The sequence below is a fragment of the Watersipora subatra genome, chromosome 4 (assembly GCF_963576615.1).
Source record: "Watersipora subatra chromosome 4, tzWatSuba1.1, whole genome shotgun sequence".
Taxonomy (NCBI): domain Eukaryota; kingdom Metazoa; phylum Bryozoa; class Gymnolaemata; order Cheilostomatida; family Watersiporidae; genus Watersipora; species Watersipora subatra.
The window spans coordinates 35,614,312-35,629,720 of record NC_088711.1 but is presented as its reverse complement, the minus strand read 5'-3'; the positions used below and the strand labels follow the sequence as shown (position 1 = coordinate 35,629,720).

The 15,409-nt window shown below is 38.7% G+C and overlaps 1 protein-coding gene across 1 annotated transcript in view; it reads left to right on the top strand.

The window, feature by feature from the left end:
• The window catches only part of LOC137392801 (carnitine O-palmitoyltransferase 2, mitochondrial-like), a 29,711-nt gene that overhangs the window by 2,452 nt on the left and 11,850 nt on the right, over nt 1-15,409 (top strand). Inside the window, exons 2-9 of the mRNA XM_068079130.1 lie at nt 4,360-4,421; nt 5,670-5,719; nt 6,415-6,599; nt 7,115-7,174; nt 7,320-7,423; nt 11,790-11,923; nt 12,688-12,792; nt 13,868-13,965. Coding sequence (XP_067935231.1) covers nt 4,386-4,421; nt 5,670-5,719; nt 6,415-6,599; nt 7,115-7,174; nt 7,320-7,423; nt 11,790-11,923; nt 12,688-12,792; nt 13,868-13,965 — 772 coding nt within the window. The 5' untranslated portion in view covers nt 4,360-4,385. The remainder of the gene's footprint in view (nt 1-4,359; nt 4,422-5,669; nt 5,720-6,414; nt 6,600-7,114; nt 7,175-7,319; nt 7,424-11,789; nt 11,924-12,687; nt 12,793-13,867; nt 13,966-15,409) is intronic.

Below are 15,409 nucleotides of genomic sequence, written 5' to 3'. Positions count from 1 at the left end.
AATGTTTACTGAAACAACTTAGACCCTTATCAGGCTTACTCTACCGCACATCTGAATATTTACCCCACAAATCTCTGCTTTTATTATACAATTCTATGGTTAATTCTATCTTATGGACTTAATAATACTTCAAAAGCGCATGATAAGGACCATTCACAAAAAACCCCGCCTCACCCATACTAAACCTCTTTTCAAATCATCATTCATACTACCTATCAGTTTACTATATTTGTACCGCATGATACCTCTGGCCCATCATGAATTTTATTGTAATTACATCCCTCGCACAATATATCAAACTCGATTCTCAAATTTCTGTCTAAATTCCCCACAGTCTTCTTCCCATGCAGGCCATCGTAGGGTAGATTTCCAACAGGCCATTTTTTGGAACCAACTCCATAATACTGTAAAGGATCTGACCCCGGTAGCTGAGTCAGCTTTACTTCCTAACAAGGGAGACGCAACCTGAGCTACTGGCCGGCCTTGTCCGAGGCCTGATTGACTTGCCTGTGGCGGTCAAGTCAGTCCAAGACAAGAACCTAGTAGTCAGGCCTGCTCCGAAACCAAACCCTCGGCCTGCCTTCTGGATCTCTATCTCAGGCTAGTCCGGATCCACTAGTGGCTGGTCTTAGGACTGGATCTCTTGTGCCATGGCACACCCGATCGAGTCTAGACAAAGCCGTGGATCGCCTCCTAGCCTTCTAGAGTCACCCTGGCAGTTCCGTCTGATGGTTACAATGAGCCTGCTTGTGCAATCGGTGAGCCAACCAGGCAGGCGTCAATAGAATCAGTTCGTACGAGTATGTAATAGTTTTATTAATGATAGCTTCAACACAAGTGTTCACAAGTATGAGTGGTATCAAGCACACCTTGCCTACTTACTGCGCTGGCTTATATAGCCAGGGCCTATGGTCTAGCTCCGCCCATCAATCTATTTATAGCACAAAGGATGTACAAGATATAATAAGATTAGTACAGGATAATCGTATGATTATATAACAAAAAGGCAGTTCAAGAATGCGATTACATAACATAAAGGAAGTTCGGGAGGTTCGGGCAAGTGCTAGTGAGGATATATAAGTGCAGTAATTGATATACATGTATGTCCCGGTCCTCCACAATACTATAAAAAGCATAGAGAAGGTGATCAGTTTTAAGTAAAAAATTAAATTACATCCTAAAACAAATGAATTTCGCTGAATGTACTTAGCTTAAAAATATCCCAAATGCATTTATATAAATTAGTCTGTGTCAGGCTTTCAATTGATGGTAGATTACTAACATGTTGTTGTTAATGAATGCTAGTCGGATATTCTTGTACCGAACAGTTGAAGATTTCAAATTGCAGCATAGTATAGCTTTCATGTCACTGCTCTTTTGTAGGTACTTAGCTGGGATTAGGTGCCAGTATGCTGACTAGGTGTGTCTCTGTTTCAAATTGCAGCATAGTATAGCTTTCATGTCACTGCTCTTTTGTAGGTACTTAGCTGGGATTAGGTGCCAGTATGCTGACTAGGTGTGTCTCTGTTTCAAATTGCAGCATAGTATAGCTTTCATGTCACTGCTCTTTTGTAGGTACTTAGCTGGGATTAGGTGCCAGTATGCTGACTAGGTGTGTCTCTGTTTCAAATTGCAGCATAGTATAGCTTTCATGTCACTGCTCTTTTGTAGGTACTTAGCTGGGATTAGGTGCCAGTATGCTGACTAGGTGTGTCTCTGTTTCAAATTGCAGCATAGTATAGCTTTCATGTCACTGCTCTTTTGTAGGTACTTAGCTGGGATTAGGTGCCAGTATGCTGACTAGGTGTGTCTCTGTTTCAAATTGCAGCATAGTATAGCTTTCATGTCACTGCTCTTTTGTAGGTACTTAGCTGGGATTAGGTGCCAGTATGCTGACTAGGTGTGTCTCTGTTTCAAATTGCAGCATAGCATAGCTTTCATGTCACTGGTCTTTTGTAGGTACTTAGCTGGGATTAGGTGCCAGTATGCTGACTAGGTGTGTCTCTGTTTCAAATTGCAGCATAGTATAGCTTTCATGTCACTGCTCTTTTGTAGGTACTTAGCTGGGATTAGGTGCCAGTATGCTGACTAGGTGTGTCTCTGTTTCAAATTGCAGCATAGTATAGCTTTCATGTCACTGCTCTTTTGTAGGTACTTAGCTGGGATTAGGTGCCAGTATGCTGACTAGGTGTGTCTCTGTTTCAAATTGCAGCATAGTATAGCTTTCATGTCACTGCTCTTTTGTAGGTACTTAGCTGGGATTAGGTGCCAGTATGCTGACTAGGTGTGTCTCTGTTTCAAATTGCAGCATAGCATAGCTTTCATGTCACTGGTCTTTTGTAGGTACTTAGCTGGGATTAGGTGCCAGTATGCTGACTAGGTGTGTCTCTGTTTCAAATTGCAGCATAGTATAGCTTTCATGTCACTGCTCTTTTGTAGGTACTTAGCTGGGATTAGGTGCCAGTATGCTGACTAGGTGTGTCTCTGTTTCAAATTGCAGCATAGCATAGCTTTCATGTCACTGGTCTTTTGTAGGTACTTAGCTGGGATTAGGTGCCAGTATGCTGACTAGGTGTGTCTCTGTTTCAAATTGCAGCATAGCATAGCTTTCATGTCACTGGTCTTTTGTAGGTACTTAGCTGGGATTAGGTGCCAGTATGCTGACTAGGTGTGTCTCTGTTTCAAATTGCAGCATAGCATAGCTTTCATGTCACTGGTCTTTTGTAGGTACTTAGCTGGGGTTAGGTGCCAGTATGCTGACTAGGTGTGTCTCTGTTTCAAATTGCAGCATAGTATAGCTTTCATGTCACTGCTCTTTTGTAGGTACTTAGCTGGGATTAGGTGCCAGTATGCTGACTAGGTGTGTCTCTGTTTCAAATTGCAGCATAGTATAGCTTTCATGTCACTGGTCTTTTGTAGGTACTTAGCTGGGATTAGGTGCCAGTATGCTGACTAGGTGTGTCTCTGTTTCAAATTGCAGCATAGTATAGCTTTCATGTCACTGCTCTTTTGTAGGTACTTAGCTGGGATTAGGTGCCAGTATGCTGACTAGGTGTGTCTCTGTTTCAAATTGCAGCATAGTATAGCTTTCATGTCACTGCTCTTTTGTAGGTACTTAGCTGGGATTAGGTGCCAGTATGCTGACTAGGTGTGTCTCTGTTTCAAATTGCAGCATAGCATAGCTTTCATGTCACTGGTCTTTTGTAGGTACTTAGCTGGGATTAGGTGCCAGTATGCTGACTAGGTGTGTCTCTGTTTCAAATTGCAGCATAGCATAGCTTTCATGTCACTGGTCTTTTGTAGGTACTTAGCTGGGATTAGGTGCCAGTATGCTGACTAGGTGTGTCTCTGTTTCAAATTGCAGCATAGCATAGCTTTCATGTCACTGGTCTTTTGTAGGTACTTAGCTGGGATTAGGTGCCAGTATGCTGACTAGGTGTGTCTCTGTTTCAAATTGCAGCATAGTATAGCTTTCATGTCACTGCTCTTTTGTAGGTACTTAGCTGGGATTAGGTGCCAGTATGCTGACTAGGTGTGTCTCTGTTTCAAATTGCAGCATAGCATAGCTTTCATGTCACTGGTCTTTTGTAGGTACTTAGCTGGGATTAGGTGCCAGTATGCTGACTAGGTGTGTCTCTGTTTCAAATTGCAGCATAGCATAGCTTTCATGTCACTGGTCTTTTGTAGGTACTTAGCTGGGATTAGGTGCCAGTATGCTGACTAGGTGTGTCTCTGTTTCAAATTGCAGCATAGCATAGCTTTCATGTCACTGGTCTTTTGTAGGTACTTAGCTGGGATTAGGTGCCAGTATGCTGACTAGGTGTGTCTCTGTTTCAAATTGCAGCATAGCATAGCTTTCATGTCACTGGTCTTTTGTAGGTACTTAGCTGGGATTAGGTGCCAGTATGCTGACTAGGTGTGTCTCTGTTTCAAATTGCAGCATAGTATAGCTTTCATGTCACTGCTCTTTTGTAGGTACTTAGCTGGGATTAGGTGCCAGTATGCTGACTAGGTGTGTCTCTGTTTCAAATTGCAGCATAGTATAGCTTTCATGTCACTGCTCTTTTGTAGGTACTTAGCTGGGATTAGGTGCCAGTATGCTGACTAGGTGTGTCTCTGTTTCAAATTGCAGCATAGTATAGCTTTCATGTCACTGGTCTTTTGTAGGTACTTAGCTGGGATTAGGTGCCAGTATGCTGACTAGGTGTGTCTCTGTTTCAAATTGCAGCATAGTATAGCTTTCATGTCACTGCTCTTTTGTAGGTACTTAGCTGGGATTAGGTGCCAGTATGCTGACTAGGTGTGTCTCTGTTTCAAATTGCAGCATAGCATAGCTTTCATGTCACTGGTCTTTTGTAGGTACTTAGCTGGGATTAGGTGCCAGTATGCTGACTAGGTGTGTCTCTGTTGGGGAGCTGTTGGTAAGTATTATTAATACCCTCTGTAAGTGAACCGATAGTTCCCATAGGAGCCTAGTCCTAAGTCTTTAGTCAAGTATGAAGGAGACAAAAATTACTCTTTCTATCATTATTACTAATAAAAATTACTCCAATTTTTATTCAAATACAGTAGATGCTCCTATATCATAAATCACCTATAGCATAAATTCCTCCTAAAGTAAAGAATTTATGTAAAGCTTTTTTTTGTGTTACATAAAACATTTTATACAACTAAAATGTCAAGTCGGGGGAAATTCATCAAATTTGGTTGGGTATCATTTTTATCATGCCACATTACAAAGTAAATGCCTTATAGGAGTATATCTATTAGCCTACATATATTATCAACTGGTCAATTGGCACAAGTGTTAGAGTGTCAGTGACAGAGGTCACTGTCAGGATGACATTCAGCTACTAAGCTGAATGTCATCCTGAGTCTTTTATCTTAACCTTTTAACCTTTAACCTTGGCTTTGGACGGATAAATTTACATGTATTTTACTGTTTGTATAACATAAATTCTCTATAACGTAAACGTTCTTGTAACGGATTATTTACATTCTAGGAGCGTCTACTGTAACGGCTAGCACTGCATGAGCGGCAGAAGGTTGACATTCAATTTTACTGATGTTACCATAAAACCTTTATTTGAATGCCATGGCGCTGTATTTTTCAACCTTTTCCCTATAGTGGCATTTTATCAAAGGTGGCGATCAAATAGAGGTTTTATGGTATATAAGGAAGTAAATTTGATGCAGTATATTGCAGTGTCATATACTTATGTACTATGATTGGTTTAATCCATTTCCTTAATATGGTATTACTGAAGATTACCATGAAACTTGTTTTAACACATACTGCAATAGAAGAATCACCTATGCATTCTTACTCACTAGATAAGCTGATAAAGCTTGCCATGGTTTGAGCAAGGTTTACATTTTCTCTTTACGAATGCTTTCTCATGGGCACAGTTGGTTAGTGTAGCTGCTTTAGCAAGTCAGCACCAGTAGTTAATATAGCTGTCCTAGGAAGTCAGCTTTTGTGGTCATCACAGATGACTTAGCAAGGATTTCACGTACCATTAGTGTAGGATGCTTGTTTAAAAAAAAATTATATTCAATTGAAACATTGAGACCATAATACAATCTTGTAATGCTTCACTAGAAAATTACATAAATTTGTGAGAATATATTTTGTACAAATATTTTGGAAAAGTGTTATCTTGTTTTAGAAGCTGCGAGTGCAGTTGCTTCATCGCATTGGTGGTGGTCGTTACAGGAGGTAGGCAGCGTGTTATCTCTTTGATTAGGCCTAACATATGATGGTTGTTTCTTGCAGAAAAGTCTGTTTATAGAAGTTATTGCTACATGTATGTACTTGATACTCCCATCTCTTAAAGCTACGTACATTAACAAAGATAATTCTTAAACGTGCTAAACATAAAGTTATTCAGGTTGTCTCGTTCTTTCTACTCATAATCACTTGATTGTATGCAATGATTGTCTAGTTTTGAACGCTTATACGGTTAGTACTTCAATTTCAGACTTCTTTAATATTAATATGATTGTTCACTTTAACCAGTCTTCTGTTGAATTCATAGTATAAACATTTAAGTTATATTTAAGCAGTAAATGCCTTGGAATTGCGCTTATTACCATTTCGGAATGGCGTAGCAAAAAACAACTTGCAATTTAAATGTGCTGTTTTAGTTAGTTAGTTCGAACAAATGTGACTTCAAATATTTTGCTTCAAATTTACGGCATGTTTTTGTATTTTACATTGCAGCAAAGTTGGAAAATGTTGGAAAATAAAAAAGTTGTGTGATTCAAGCTAACAAAGATATATGTCGTGTCTTTATTTTGACCATTCAATTGTTGCTCACCCTAGCTTGGTTTTAAATGATACGAGTTAAAACTGGACTTGTCTCCTAGTTTATTACCTACATATGTGCCTTTATTGTTTCTGTGAATTTGCAGCGACTACCTGCAAAGAAGTGTCATTCCTACGGATCATTTCCAGCAAAGCCTGCCGAGGCTACCCATACCAAAGCTGGAAGACACATGCAGTAGATACCTAGAGAGCCAAAAAGCATTGCTTTCACCGGATGTATTTGCACAGACAAAAAATCGTGTTGATGAGTTTCAATCAGGTGTTGGAAAAGGTGTGATGTTTCCTTGTTTTTGAATTTTAATTGACGCTATAGGATTTGACTTGTTTTTTTTCAGTATCGTTTTAAAGCAGGGAATTTTATCTATGCGTAAAGAGAACTTTTTATACTGCACATTAATAATACATTAAATATTATCATGTAGAATGCTAAAGACAGGAAAAATTTTCTTTTACACTTGTTTCTGGCTGTCAATGGCACTATAAAATTATGATTGCACGTTGGGGTATTTATGTATTGGTTGTGTGGTGCGAATATAAATAGGTATTAGGAATGTATCTATGAATAAACATGGGATTAATCTATGAATAAGCGTTTATGATCCATCTGTGTGATGCTGAAGTTTGACATCATTGTTTTTCATAACAATGGTGTGTTATTAAGGCAAAGTTCAAAGTGTTCAACTGTACTTGGAAGTTGTGGGCCCTTTGTTCTCAAGATCTAACAAATATGTTTGCATCAGTTTTTGTTGCTATATTTTGTTTTTATTGTTTTAACCTATATTGCAGATCTGCAAGAAATTCTGGTAAAGTTTGACAAAGAAAACAGTCATACGAGTTACATCACAGGTGAGCAACTGCCATCCAGTGCTTGCCGCTAGGATTGTCTATTAGCCAAGTTGCACATTTTATTTTTATTTAGGAGTTGAGATCTAGGAGATGTTAAACTGGTCACTTGCCTTTACGCAAAATATGTTTCTCATCTTTTTCAAAGGATTCTGGTTTGATATGTATCTGAAGGATCGGAGGCCAGTATTGCTTACTCACAATCCCTTCCTGGCCTTTAAGCCTTTGGAGAGACCGGAGCTCAATGAGCAGGTGCGCTAATTGCCTGAGTATTTGTTAGTTTATCTATCGTTTGTTGGTGTGTCTTGTTTCTTTGTAGATGTCTCGAAATATCAATTGACATCTTCATCACTTGCTGCTTTGATTCCTGTTCTTCCTGAAAAGATAGGAACTACCAGTCAACGCCTTTTAAATCAAATTAAGTCATAAGGCAAAAATTAAAGAATAGTAAAGTAAGATTATGAGTATTCGAGGGAAAAGCTCTTTTTGCATAACTCTGTTTTATAATGAGGCTTGGCAAGGTGGTCATGTCTGCTATAAGGTCTAGTGGCCTGTAGTGGGTGTTCGTGTCTGCTATAAGGTCTAATGGCCTGTAGTGGGTGTTAGTGTCTGCTATAAGGTCTAGTGGCCTGTAGTGGGTGTTCGTGTCTACTATAAGGTCTAGTGGCCTGTAGTGGGTGTTCGTGTCTGCTATAAGGTCTAGTGGCCTGTAGTGGGTGTTCGTGTCTGCTATAAGGTCTAATGGCCTGTAGTGGGTGTTAGTGTCTGCTATAAGGTCTAGTGGCCTGTAGTGGGTGTTAGTGTCTGCTATAAGGTCTAGTGGCCTGTAGTGGGTGTTAGTGTCTGCTATAAGGTCTAGTGGCCTGTAGTGGGTGTTAGTGTCTGCAATAAGGTCTAGTGGCCTGTAGTGGGTGTTAGTGTCTGCTATAAGGTCTAGTGGCCTGTAGTGGGTGTTAGTGTCTGCTATAAGGTCTAGTGGCCTGTAGTGGGTGTTAGTGTCTGCTATAAGGTCTAGTGGCCTGTAGTGGGTGTTAGTGTCTGCAATAAGGTCTAGTGGCCTGTAGTGGGTGTTAGTGTCTGCTATAAGGTCTAGTGGCCTGTAGTGGGTGTTAGTGTCTGCTATAAGGTCTAGTGGCCTGTAGTGGGTGTTAGTGTCTGCTATAAGGTCTAGTGGCCTGTAGTGGGTGTTAGTGTCTGCTATAAGGTCTAGTGGCCTGTAGTGGGTGTTAGTGTCTGCTATAAGGTCTAGTGGCCTGTAGTGGGTGTTCGTGTCTGCTATAAGGTCTAGTGGCCTGTAGGGGTTCTTCTGGAGAAGTGGGAATGTAATGGAATTAAGTGCAGTACAGATAATACAGATACTACAGTACTAGTACTAATAATAATTAGTACTAGTACTAATCAAGCCCCGTGTGCTGTGAGAGATCATAATGAGTGATCACTATGTGCATAATTGAGGTGGCAAGGCGGTCTAGTGGTGTAATAGTTAGGGCGCTGTGCAGTATATTGGAGCACTAGAGTTCAATTCTCGAGTGAGGCAATGTTTTTCTAATGCTTTTAGCGTGGCTTCAGATAGATGGACATTGCTTTTATTATAGTAAAAACTGTCTGAATGGCCGGCGTAAAAAAGTTCTTTATAAAAATAAAAAAGTATTTGCACGAAAAAGTTCATATTTATTTAACATATCGCAACAGTTACCATTCTAACTTTCAAACTTAACATCATGAGAAAAATGGCTTGTGCAGCTGAAATAAATTGATAGAAAAAACTAAACAACTGTAAAAGTGTGTAAATGTAAATTTGAAATAATCAGTAAGTAATGGCTAAAATGGTCTATTTTGCTATGATTACAATGGAAAAGGATTTGGTATACACTTACATGATTATAGTATAGAGTGATATAGAAACCCCTAGTAATTATCTAATGCAAACACTCCCTGATAAAAATAATCAAAATTTTATGTACATACAGTATATATTAATAATTAGTAACAAAATAGTATGTTAACGTTAGTAACTATTGTTACACCTTGACAGTTTTTATTTTCTCTAAATGCTACGAATACCGATCTTTTATTGTAATCGTTGCAAAACCGACTTAATTTAGCTGTTACTTGCTAATTATTTCACATTTATATTTAAACATTTTTATAATTGTTTCATTTTTTTTAATTTAATTTGCACAAAACATCTTCCTCATGATATGAAGTTTGAAAGTTACAGTTGTTTGACAAAGTTTGAAGACCTTTACAGTTGTTTTTATTTTTTCTCTTAATTTATTGCAACTACACAAAACACTACAAAAACAATTACACAATCGATACTGGTGCAAATGTAAAAATGATGTCGAAGCTCTTTCCATAAATGTTTGCGTGAGAAAAATTGGCCTTGACCCCATATATAGTAGTTGAACCTTACGAAAAAAAATTTTTAACAGGGGAATCGTAACGTGTGGTATCTTGACCGCATTGCTAAAAGAATTAGCATGCGGTTACGGTATATCAAATATGATAACGCCTTAGATCGAAATTTCCCAACAGGTGCGTGTGGGCACGGTACTAAAATAATAGCTATAGTTGGACAATCAAAACGACGAATATACATACAACCAACTTTGAGAAATATATATATAGGTAAGAAATTGGTGTGTGTTGTCTTTAACCATCCCTGCGAGGACTTCATTACCATATTGTTTTAGTAAACATGCTTATGACTCATCAAGCCTGAGTGGAGGTTTTGTAACTCAAACTACATCACATGTCAAAACAATAACCACAATGATTGAGTACGTCAGAGAAATAAACTTATTCTAATCTACCGCAGTTTCGTGATGGCGGCGATTAACTGTTCGTTTTTGAGCTTTTAAGAGCTTGTAATCACATTCCCACATATTTTACACCTACAACACAGCAGAGTAAGACATGGTGAATTTGTTGATACCAAATAACTGGAATGTGAATTTTGTTGCAAGTCAACCTTTAAACAAATGCTTGAGGAGATGGATTCCGAGTTCACTGATGTTACATATTATTGCAAAGTGCAATGGCTCAGCATTGCCAAAACTCTGCATCTATTTGCTAGTCATCTGAATGAAATCGACTCGTTCACAAAAAGTAAAAGGAGGGAACATGGAGAGTTTCCTGATGTGAAATGGATAAACCACCAATCATTTTTAGCAGGCATCACTGAGCAGATGTCAATGTTAATTAACCAGCTTAAGAGAAAGTAGCAGCACATCTTTTTACTTTAGCAGCGTTTCACCACATTTAGAAGTGAACTTCAGCTGTTGAGGAGACAACTCAAAAATGGAACCTGTCCACATTTAAGAAGCCTTCAAGAGTAAATGCAGTATGCAAACAATATTGTTGATCTTGCTCTGTATGTATAGATAGTCATGGGTATTCATGATGAGTTTGCTAGACGGTGTCTTCAATTTGACAGCTCAATGTTCGCAATACAACTCCCCTTTGATCTCTTCTGTGTTGACCCAGAGCATGCACCAGCTGATATACACCTTGAACTCGCAGAACTCCAATGTGATGTCGTCTCAAACAACACCAAACTTCACAAAGTTAACGAGCGTCACAAACTTAACGAGTTGTATCATGATTTCTTGCCTCAGGCCTTATATTCCAGTGTATATAAACATGCCTTGGAAATGGTGAGACTATTTTGCTCAACATGTCTCCGTGAGCAGTTTTCTAGTAAAATGAAACACACAAAAAACAACTACCCTAACGCACTTGCCATACAGATAAGCACCTGATGCAACAACTCAGAGTACCATCAGCAACAGAACCTCACATCGAGCGAGTTGTGAGAAAAAAGCAGTACCAGGTTTCTCACTGAAATCTGTAAATAGCCCTGTATACAGATTTCTAGTGCAGGAACATGGCACTTCTTCAAATAAAATAGTACAATTTATTTTCTTGTTGAATATTTGTTATGTTCGATTTTATATACGCATGGTGTATAGAAATATACATGGTGTATACAAGTATACATGGTGTACACATGTTTGTATCACTATTTTTTGTATACGTATGATGATGTGTGCTTTGTACTCACACTTCTTTCTTTGATACAGTATCTAACATGTGTACATACATAATATGAATATAAGCACCAAACATACATGCTATCTTCAGTTGTATATCTTTCTTATTTGCTTGCTATGAAATTGTTCTGCAGCTAATTCACAACGCTTAGCCCTTTAAAATCGCCTCAATGTTTCATGTGTCCCACATTCTGAAAAGGTTGAACACCCCTGGCTTAGAGAGTACGTGAGCAGCAAATGTAGGCTTAGCGATCTTATCTTTTGTGGTTTATGTGGGGTATTCGCCAGTCTTGGCACTTCACTTCTGAAACTGCAGTGTTTCGAGAAATGGAAAAAGTCATCTGGTACAAATTACTTGGGCTGTAAAGTAAAATATTAGCTAAAATCTCACATAAGTTGGAAAATTCATATATTGAGGGATTGATAGCTGGCTTGCAGTAAGACTTGGTAGCTGAAGATATACGTCATGTGAAAAGTTTAACCTTTTCTACTCCTTGAAAATTGTCCTCTCATGTATACTAGCCAACTCCCGACTGACTAACTGCTAACGATCGCTCTTGCAGCTGGTTCGATCTACCAACCTGGTCATGTCATCACTGCGATACTGCAAAACCTTGCGTGCCAATCTTCTTGAGCCATCAATTTACCATATAAACAAAGCCAAAAGTGATACTCCATTCTTTCGGAGAATTGCCAGGTTAGTCTTTAGGTATCATAGCACCATTCTCTGACTACTTCATTTCAGCTAAGCCCTCGCCTATTCTTGTTGAAAGTAGGAAAGTGTAACTCGTGCGGGAAAAAATAAATCTTTATGTTCATGTCGCGTGTGTTCAGTGTATAGCTACTGCTGCCGATCAGATTTTCCAACACTTCGTTCATTTGTAGAAATACATTTACAGATTCTCTTCAAGTTTTGGAATTTCTGTGCTATTATATGTTGGTAGAGCTGACAAAAAGAGTAGAAAACTGCTTTTCATTATGTATTCAATAAAGCTGCACGCTTTCCAATATCATTGCCTGAATTGGAGGAAACGACACTTTGCCTTGTCAGTTGCAGCACCTATCATCTATAGACACGGAGTTGTATCTATAGATGATAGGAGATGTGTTCCACTATTTGTATTTATAGATGATAAGTGATGTGTTCCTTTATCTGTATCCATAGATGATAGGTGATGTGCTCTACTTTCTGTATCCATAGATGATAGGCGATGTGTTCCACTATCTGTATCTATAGATGAGAAGTGATGTGTTCTACTATCTGTATCCATAGATGATAGGTGATGTGCTCTACTCTCTGCGTTTATAGATGATAGGTGGTGTGTTCGCGTCTCTGTGTTTATAAATAATCTGTAATAAAACAGCTTATTACTACTTCTGAGTTCTGAAGGTATTTTTAAACTAGGAGGTAAAATCATGGAGACGCAGTCAAACATAAATTGTATCATTATTTTTCTTTAGCTGGTTTCCCAAATCCATTTCTTACTACTGGGCATACTTTTGGAATGCCTATCCTCTGGACATGAGTCAGTTCCCTGGCCTCTTCAACTCCACACGCATACCACGGTGTGTATAACATACTTTCACGTGTATACTGACCTGCTCTGACCTTAGACACATCTCTACCCGGTTGCTTCACTGCAGAGTTCTATTCATAAGGTCTGCGTCATGTCATACCTGAATATCCTATCATAATAGCAAATGTGATTGAAAATGCGGTTTCTCAAGATGTATGAAAACGGTGAAAGTGAAGAAAGCTAGACTGTAAACAATTTTAAATATGTCTCTTTCACTGGTCTAGTTTTAGTCAGACGGTGTTATGATGGTTCATTTCATAATGTATAGTTGTATGCATAATCTTTACTGTAATAAGAGCAGTGTCCATCTGTTCGAAGCAACGCATAAGGTGTAGGAAAAAGATTGCCTCGCATGTGAATCCAACCCAGGGCTTCGGATTCAAAAGCAAGCGCACCACCACTACACCACTCCCTGTGCCATGCAATAAGTGTAGATATAGTGATTGTGCATGCTGGTCTCTCAAAGCGTGCAGTACCGCTAGCGTACTAGTGCTCATAGTTTTGTATAATGCTCATGGTCTTTTACGGTCGATAGCATAAGTTATTAGAAGCCAAATTGAAATCTATTGTTTTCCTTCGTGAAGACTGAACTTAATTTATTAGTCTTCTCTCACACTAACCATCTAGCATTGCATAGCAATGCAACTGAAGCAGGCGGTTATGTCCATTCAACCTGTTGTCTGATGTCAACCTGTTGTCTGATGTCAACCTGTTGTCTGATGTCAACCTGTTGTCTGATGTCAACCTGTTGTCTGATGTCAACCTGTTGTCTGATGTCAACCTGTTGTCTGATGTCAACCTGTTGTCTGATGTCAACCTGTTGTCTGATGTCAGCATGTTGTCTGGTGTCTGTTGGTTTAGACATTCGCCAAGCTTACAAGCTTTTACGGCATTGTTCTCTTATTCACTCCCTCTTGTCAGCACTTCCATGTCAAATTAATCTGTTTTCCCTGCATCATAAATGCAAGCAGCATTTTAGCTCTATTTGGAGTTGCCAGCACTTGTTTTAGTCAAGTCGCTAATGTTTGAATGTTTTTCATAAACAAGTCAATTTCCTGTTTTAGGGAAGGAAAGGACGAGTTATTTAAAGACGAAAGTGCCAAACACTTGCTGGTTATAAGAAATGGTAACATGTACACATTTGACTGCTTTGATGCTGATGGTACGTATTGCCAGTTGATGGCTTGTTATATATTGAGAAATATACTGTAGAACTTTTATTCGAATGCCGTCGCACTGATTTTCAACCCTTAATGATGTTTTAGTAGAGATGATGTTCAAATAGCGAGTGGTACTGTATTTTTTGACTGGCTTGTCAGACTTTTGGGAAGATAAATTTAGAAAGAAAAAATGGTTGAAGCGATGCTAATCTTGCTTATATTTTGCACTCTCCTACAGGTGGAGTAGGAATGCCCTCCTCCATCTGCCCCAGAATTTTGCTAAATCGTTTTTATATACGTCGAAGTATCAAACCGAGGTGAAAAAAGGAACTACTTTGACTAAAAAATATTAGCCGGATACAGTTATTAATTATTTTGATGTCACTTTTAGCTTTAAAGAAAAAACTGTAAAGCTTTGGAGTTGAAAAACGGATTTCGAATGCCATAGCAATAGCTGCTATTACATCATACGTATTCCTGAAGAGTTGTCTCATCATTAATCAAAGCGCTTTAAAGTATTTAGGTCAGATCGTAAACCACATTATGACCATATAGTATGTGCCCGCGCGGGCACGGTGTGTGCGCGGGCACGGTGTGTGCACGCGGTGTGTGCATGTGTGCGTTTGGTGGGTGCGCTTGCGTATGTGTGCGCACGCGTGTCATGGTGTGTGCACGCACGTGTGTGTGCATGCTCTGACAGCTCAGAGCTGGAAAAGTGGATAAATCCCATTTCCAATGAGAGTTGACTTCCTGCCACAAAATGGCTAGGTTATCTCAGTCTTTAAGAAAGTCACATTTATGACACAAGATTGCTCAAATCACAAAAATAATAAGCTTTACATTATGTATCTAGCTTCACACACAATATAAATATACATACGGTATCTATATATAGATATATATATATATACATAAATATACTTGTATATACATATGCATATCTATTTCTCAAAGTTGTTCATCTGTGTGTATGCGTGTCCAACTATAGCTATTAAAATCTTTTAAAATCTTGGAAGTAATTTCCGCGTTCTGATGGATTTGAACTCAAGGAGACTGCTACAGCAAGTTTAAAATGCAGACGCTCTACCACATAGCCATAGAGGGCGTAATGATCTATGTCGTTATCTTTGGCGTTACGATGCCCTTGTTAAGAAATATTTTTCGTAAGGTTCAATTACTATGTCTAGGGTCAAGGCCAATTCTTTTTTCACGCACAATTATATTTTATACACGAGGAGAGTCTTGACAATCTCTCTCCGTTCGGTCAAACAAAGACAGTACGATATCTCATTTTTACATTTGTACCAGTATCGTCGTATTCCAAGTTTTGATGGATAGCTTCTGGTTTAACAGCAACCTTTTTTATACACACACTTCTATGTATGAATTGTTATTATTAATTCAACATATTCAGGATTTTTATTTTGTTTTCTCAGTTCGTAATAA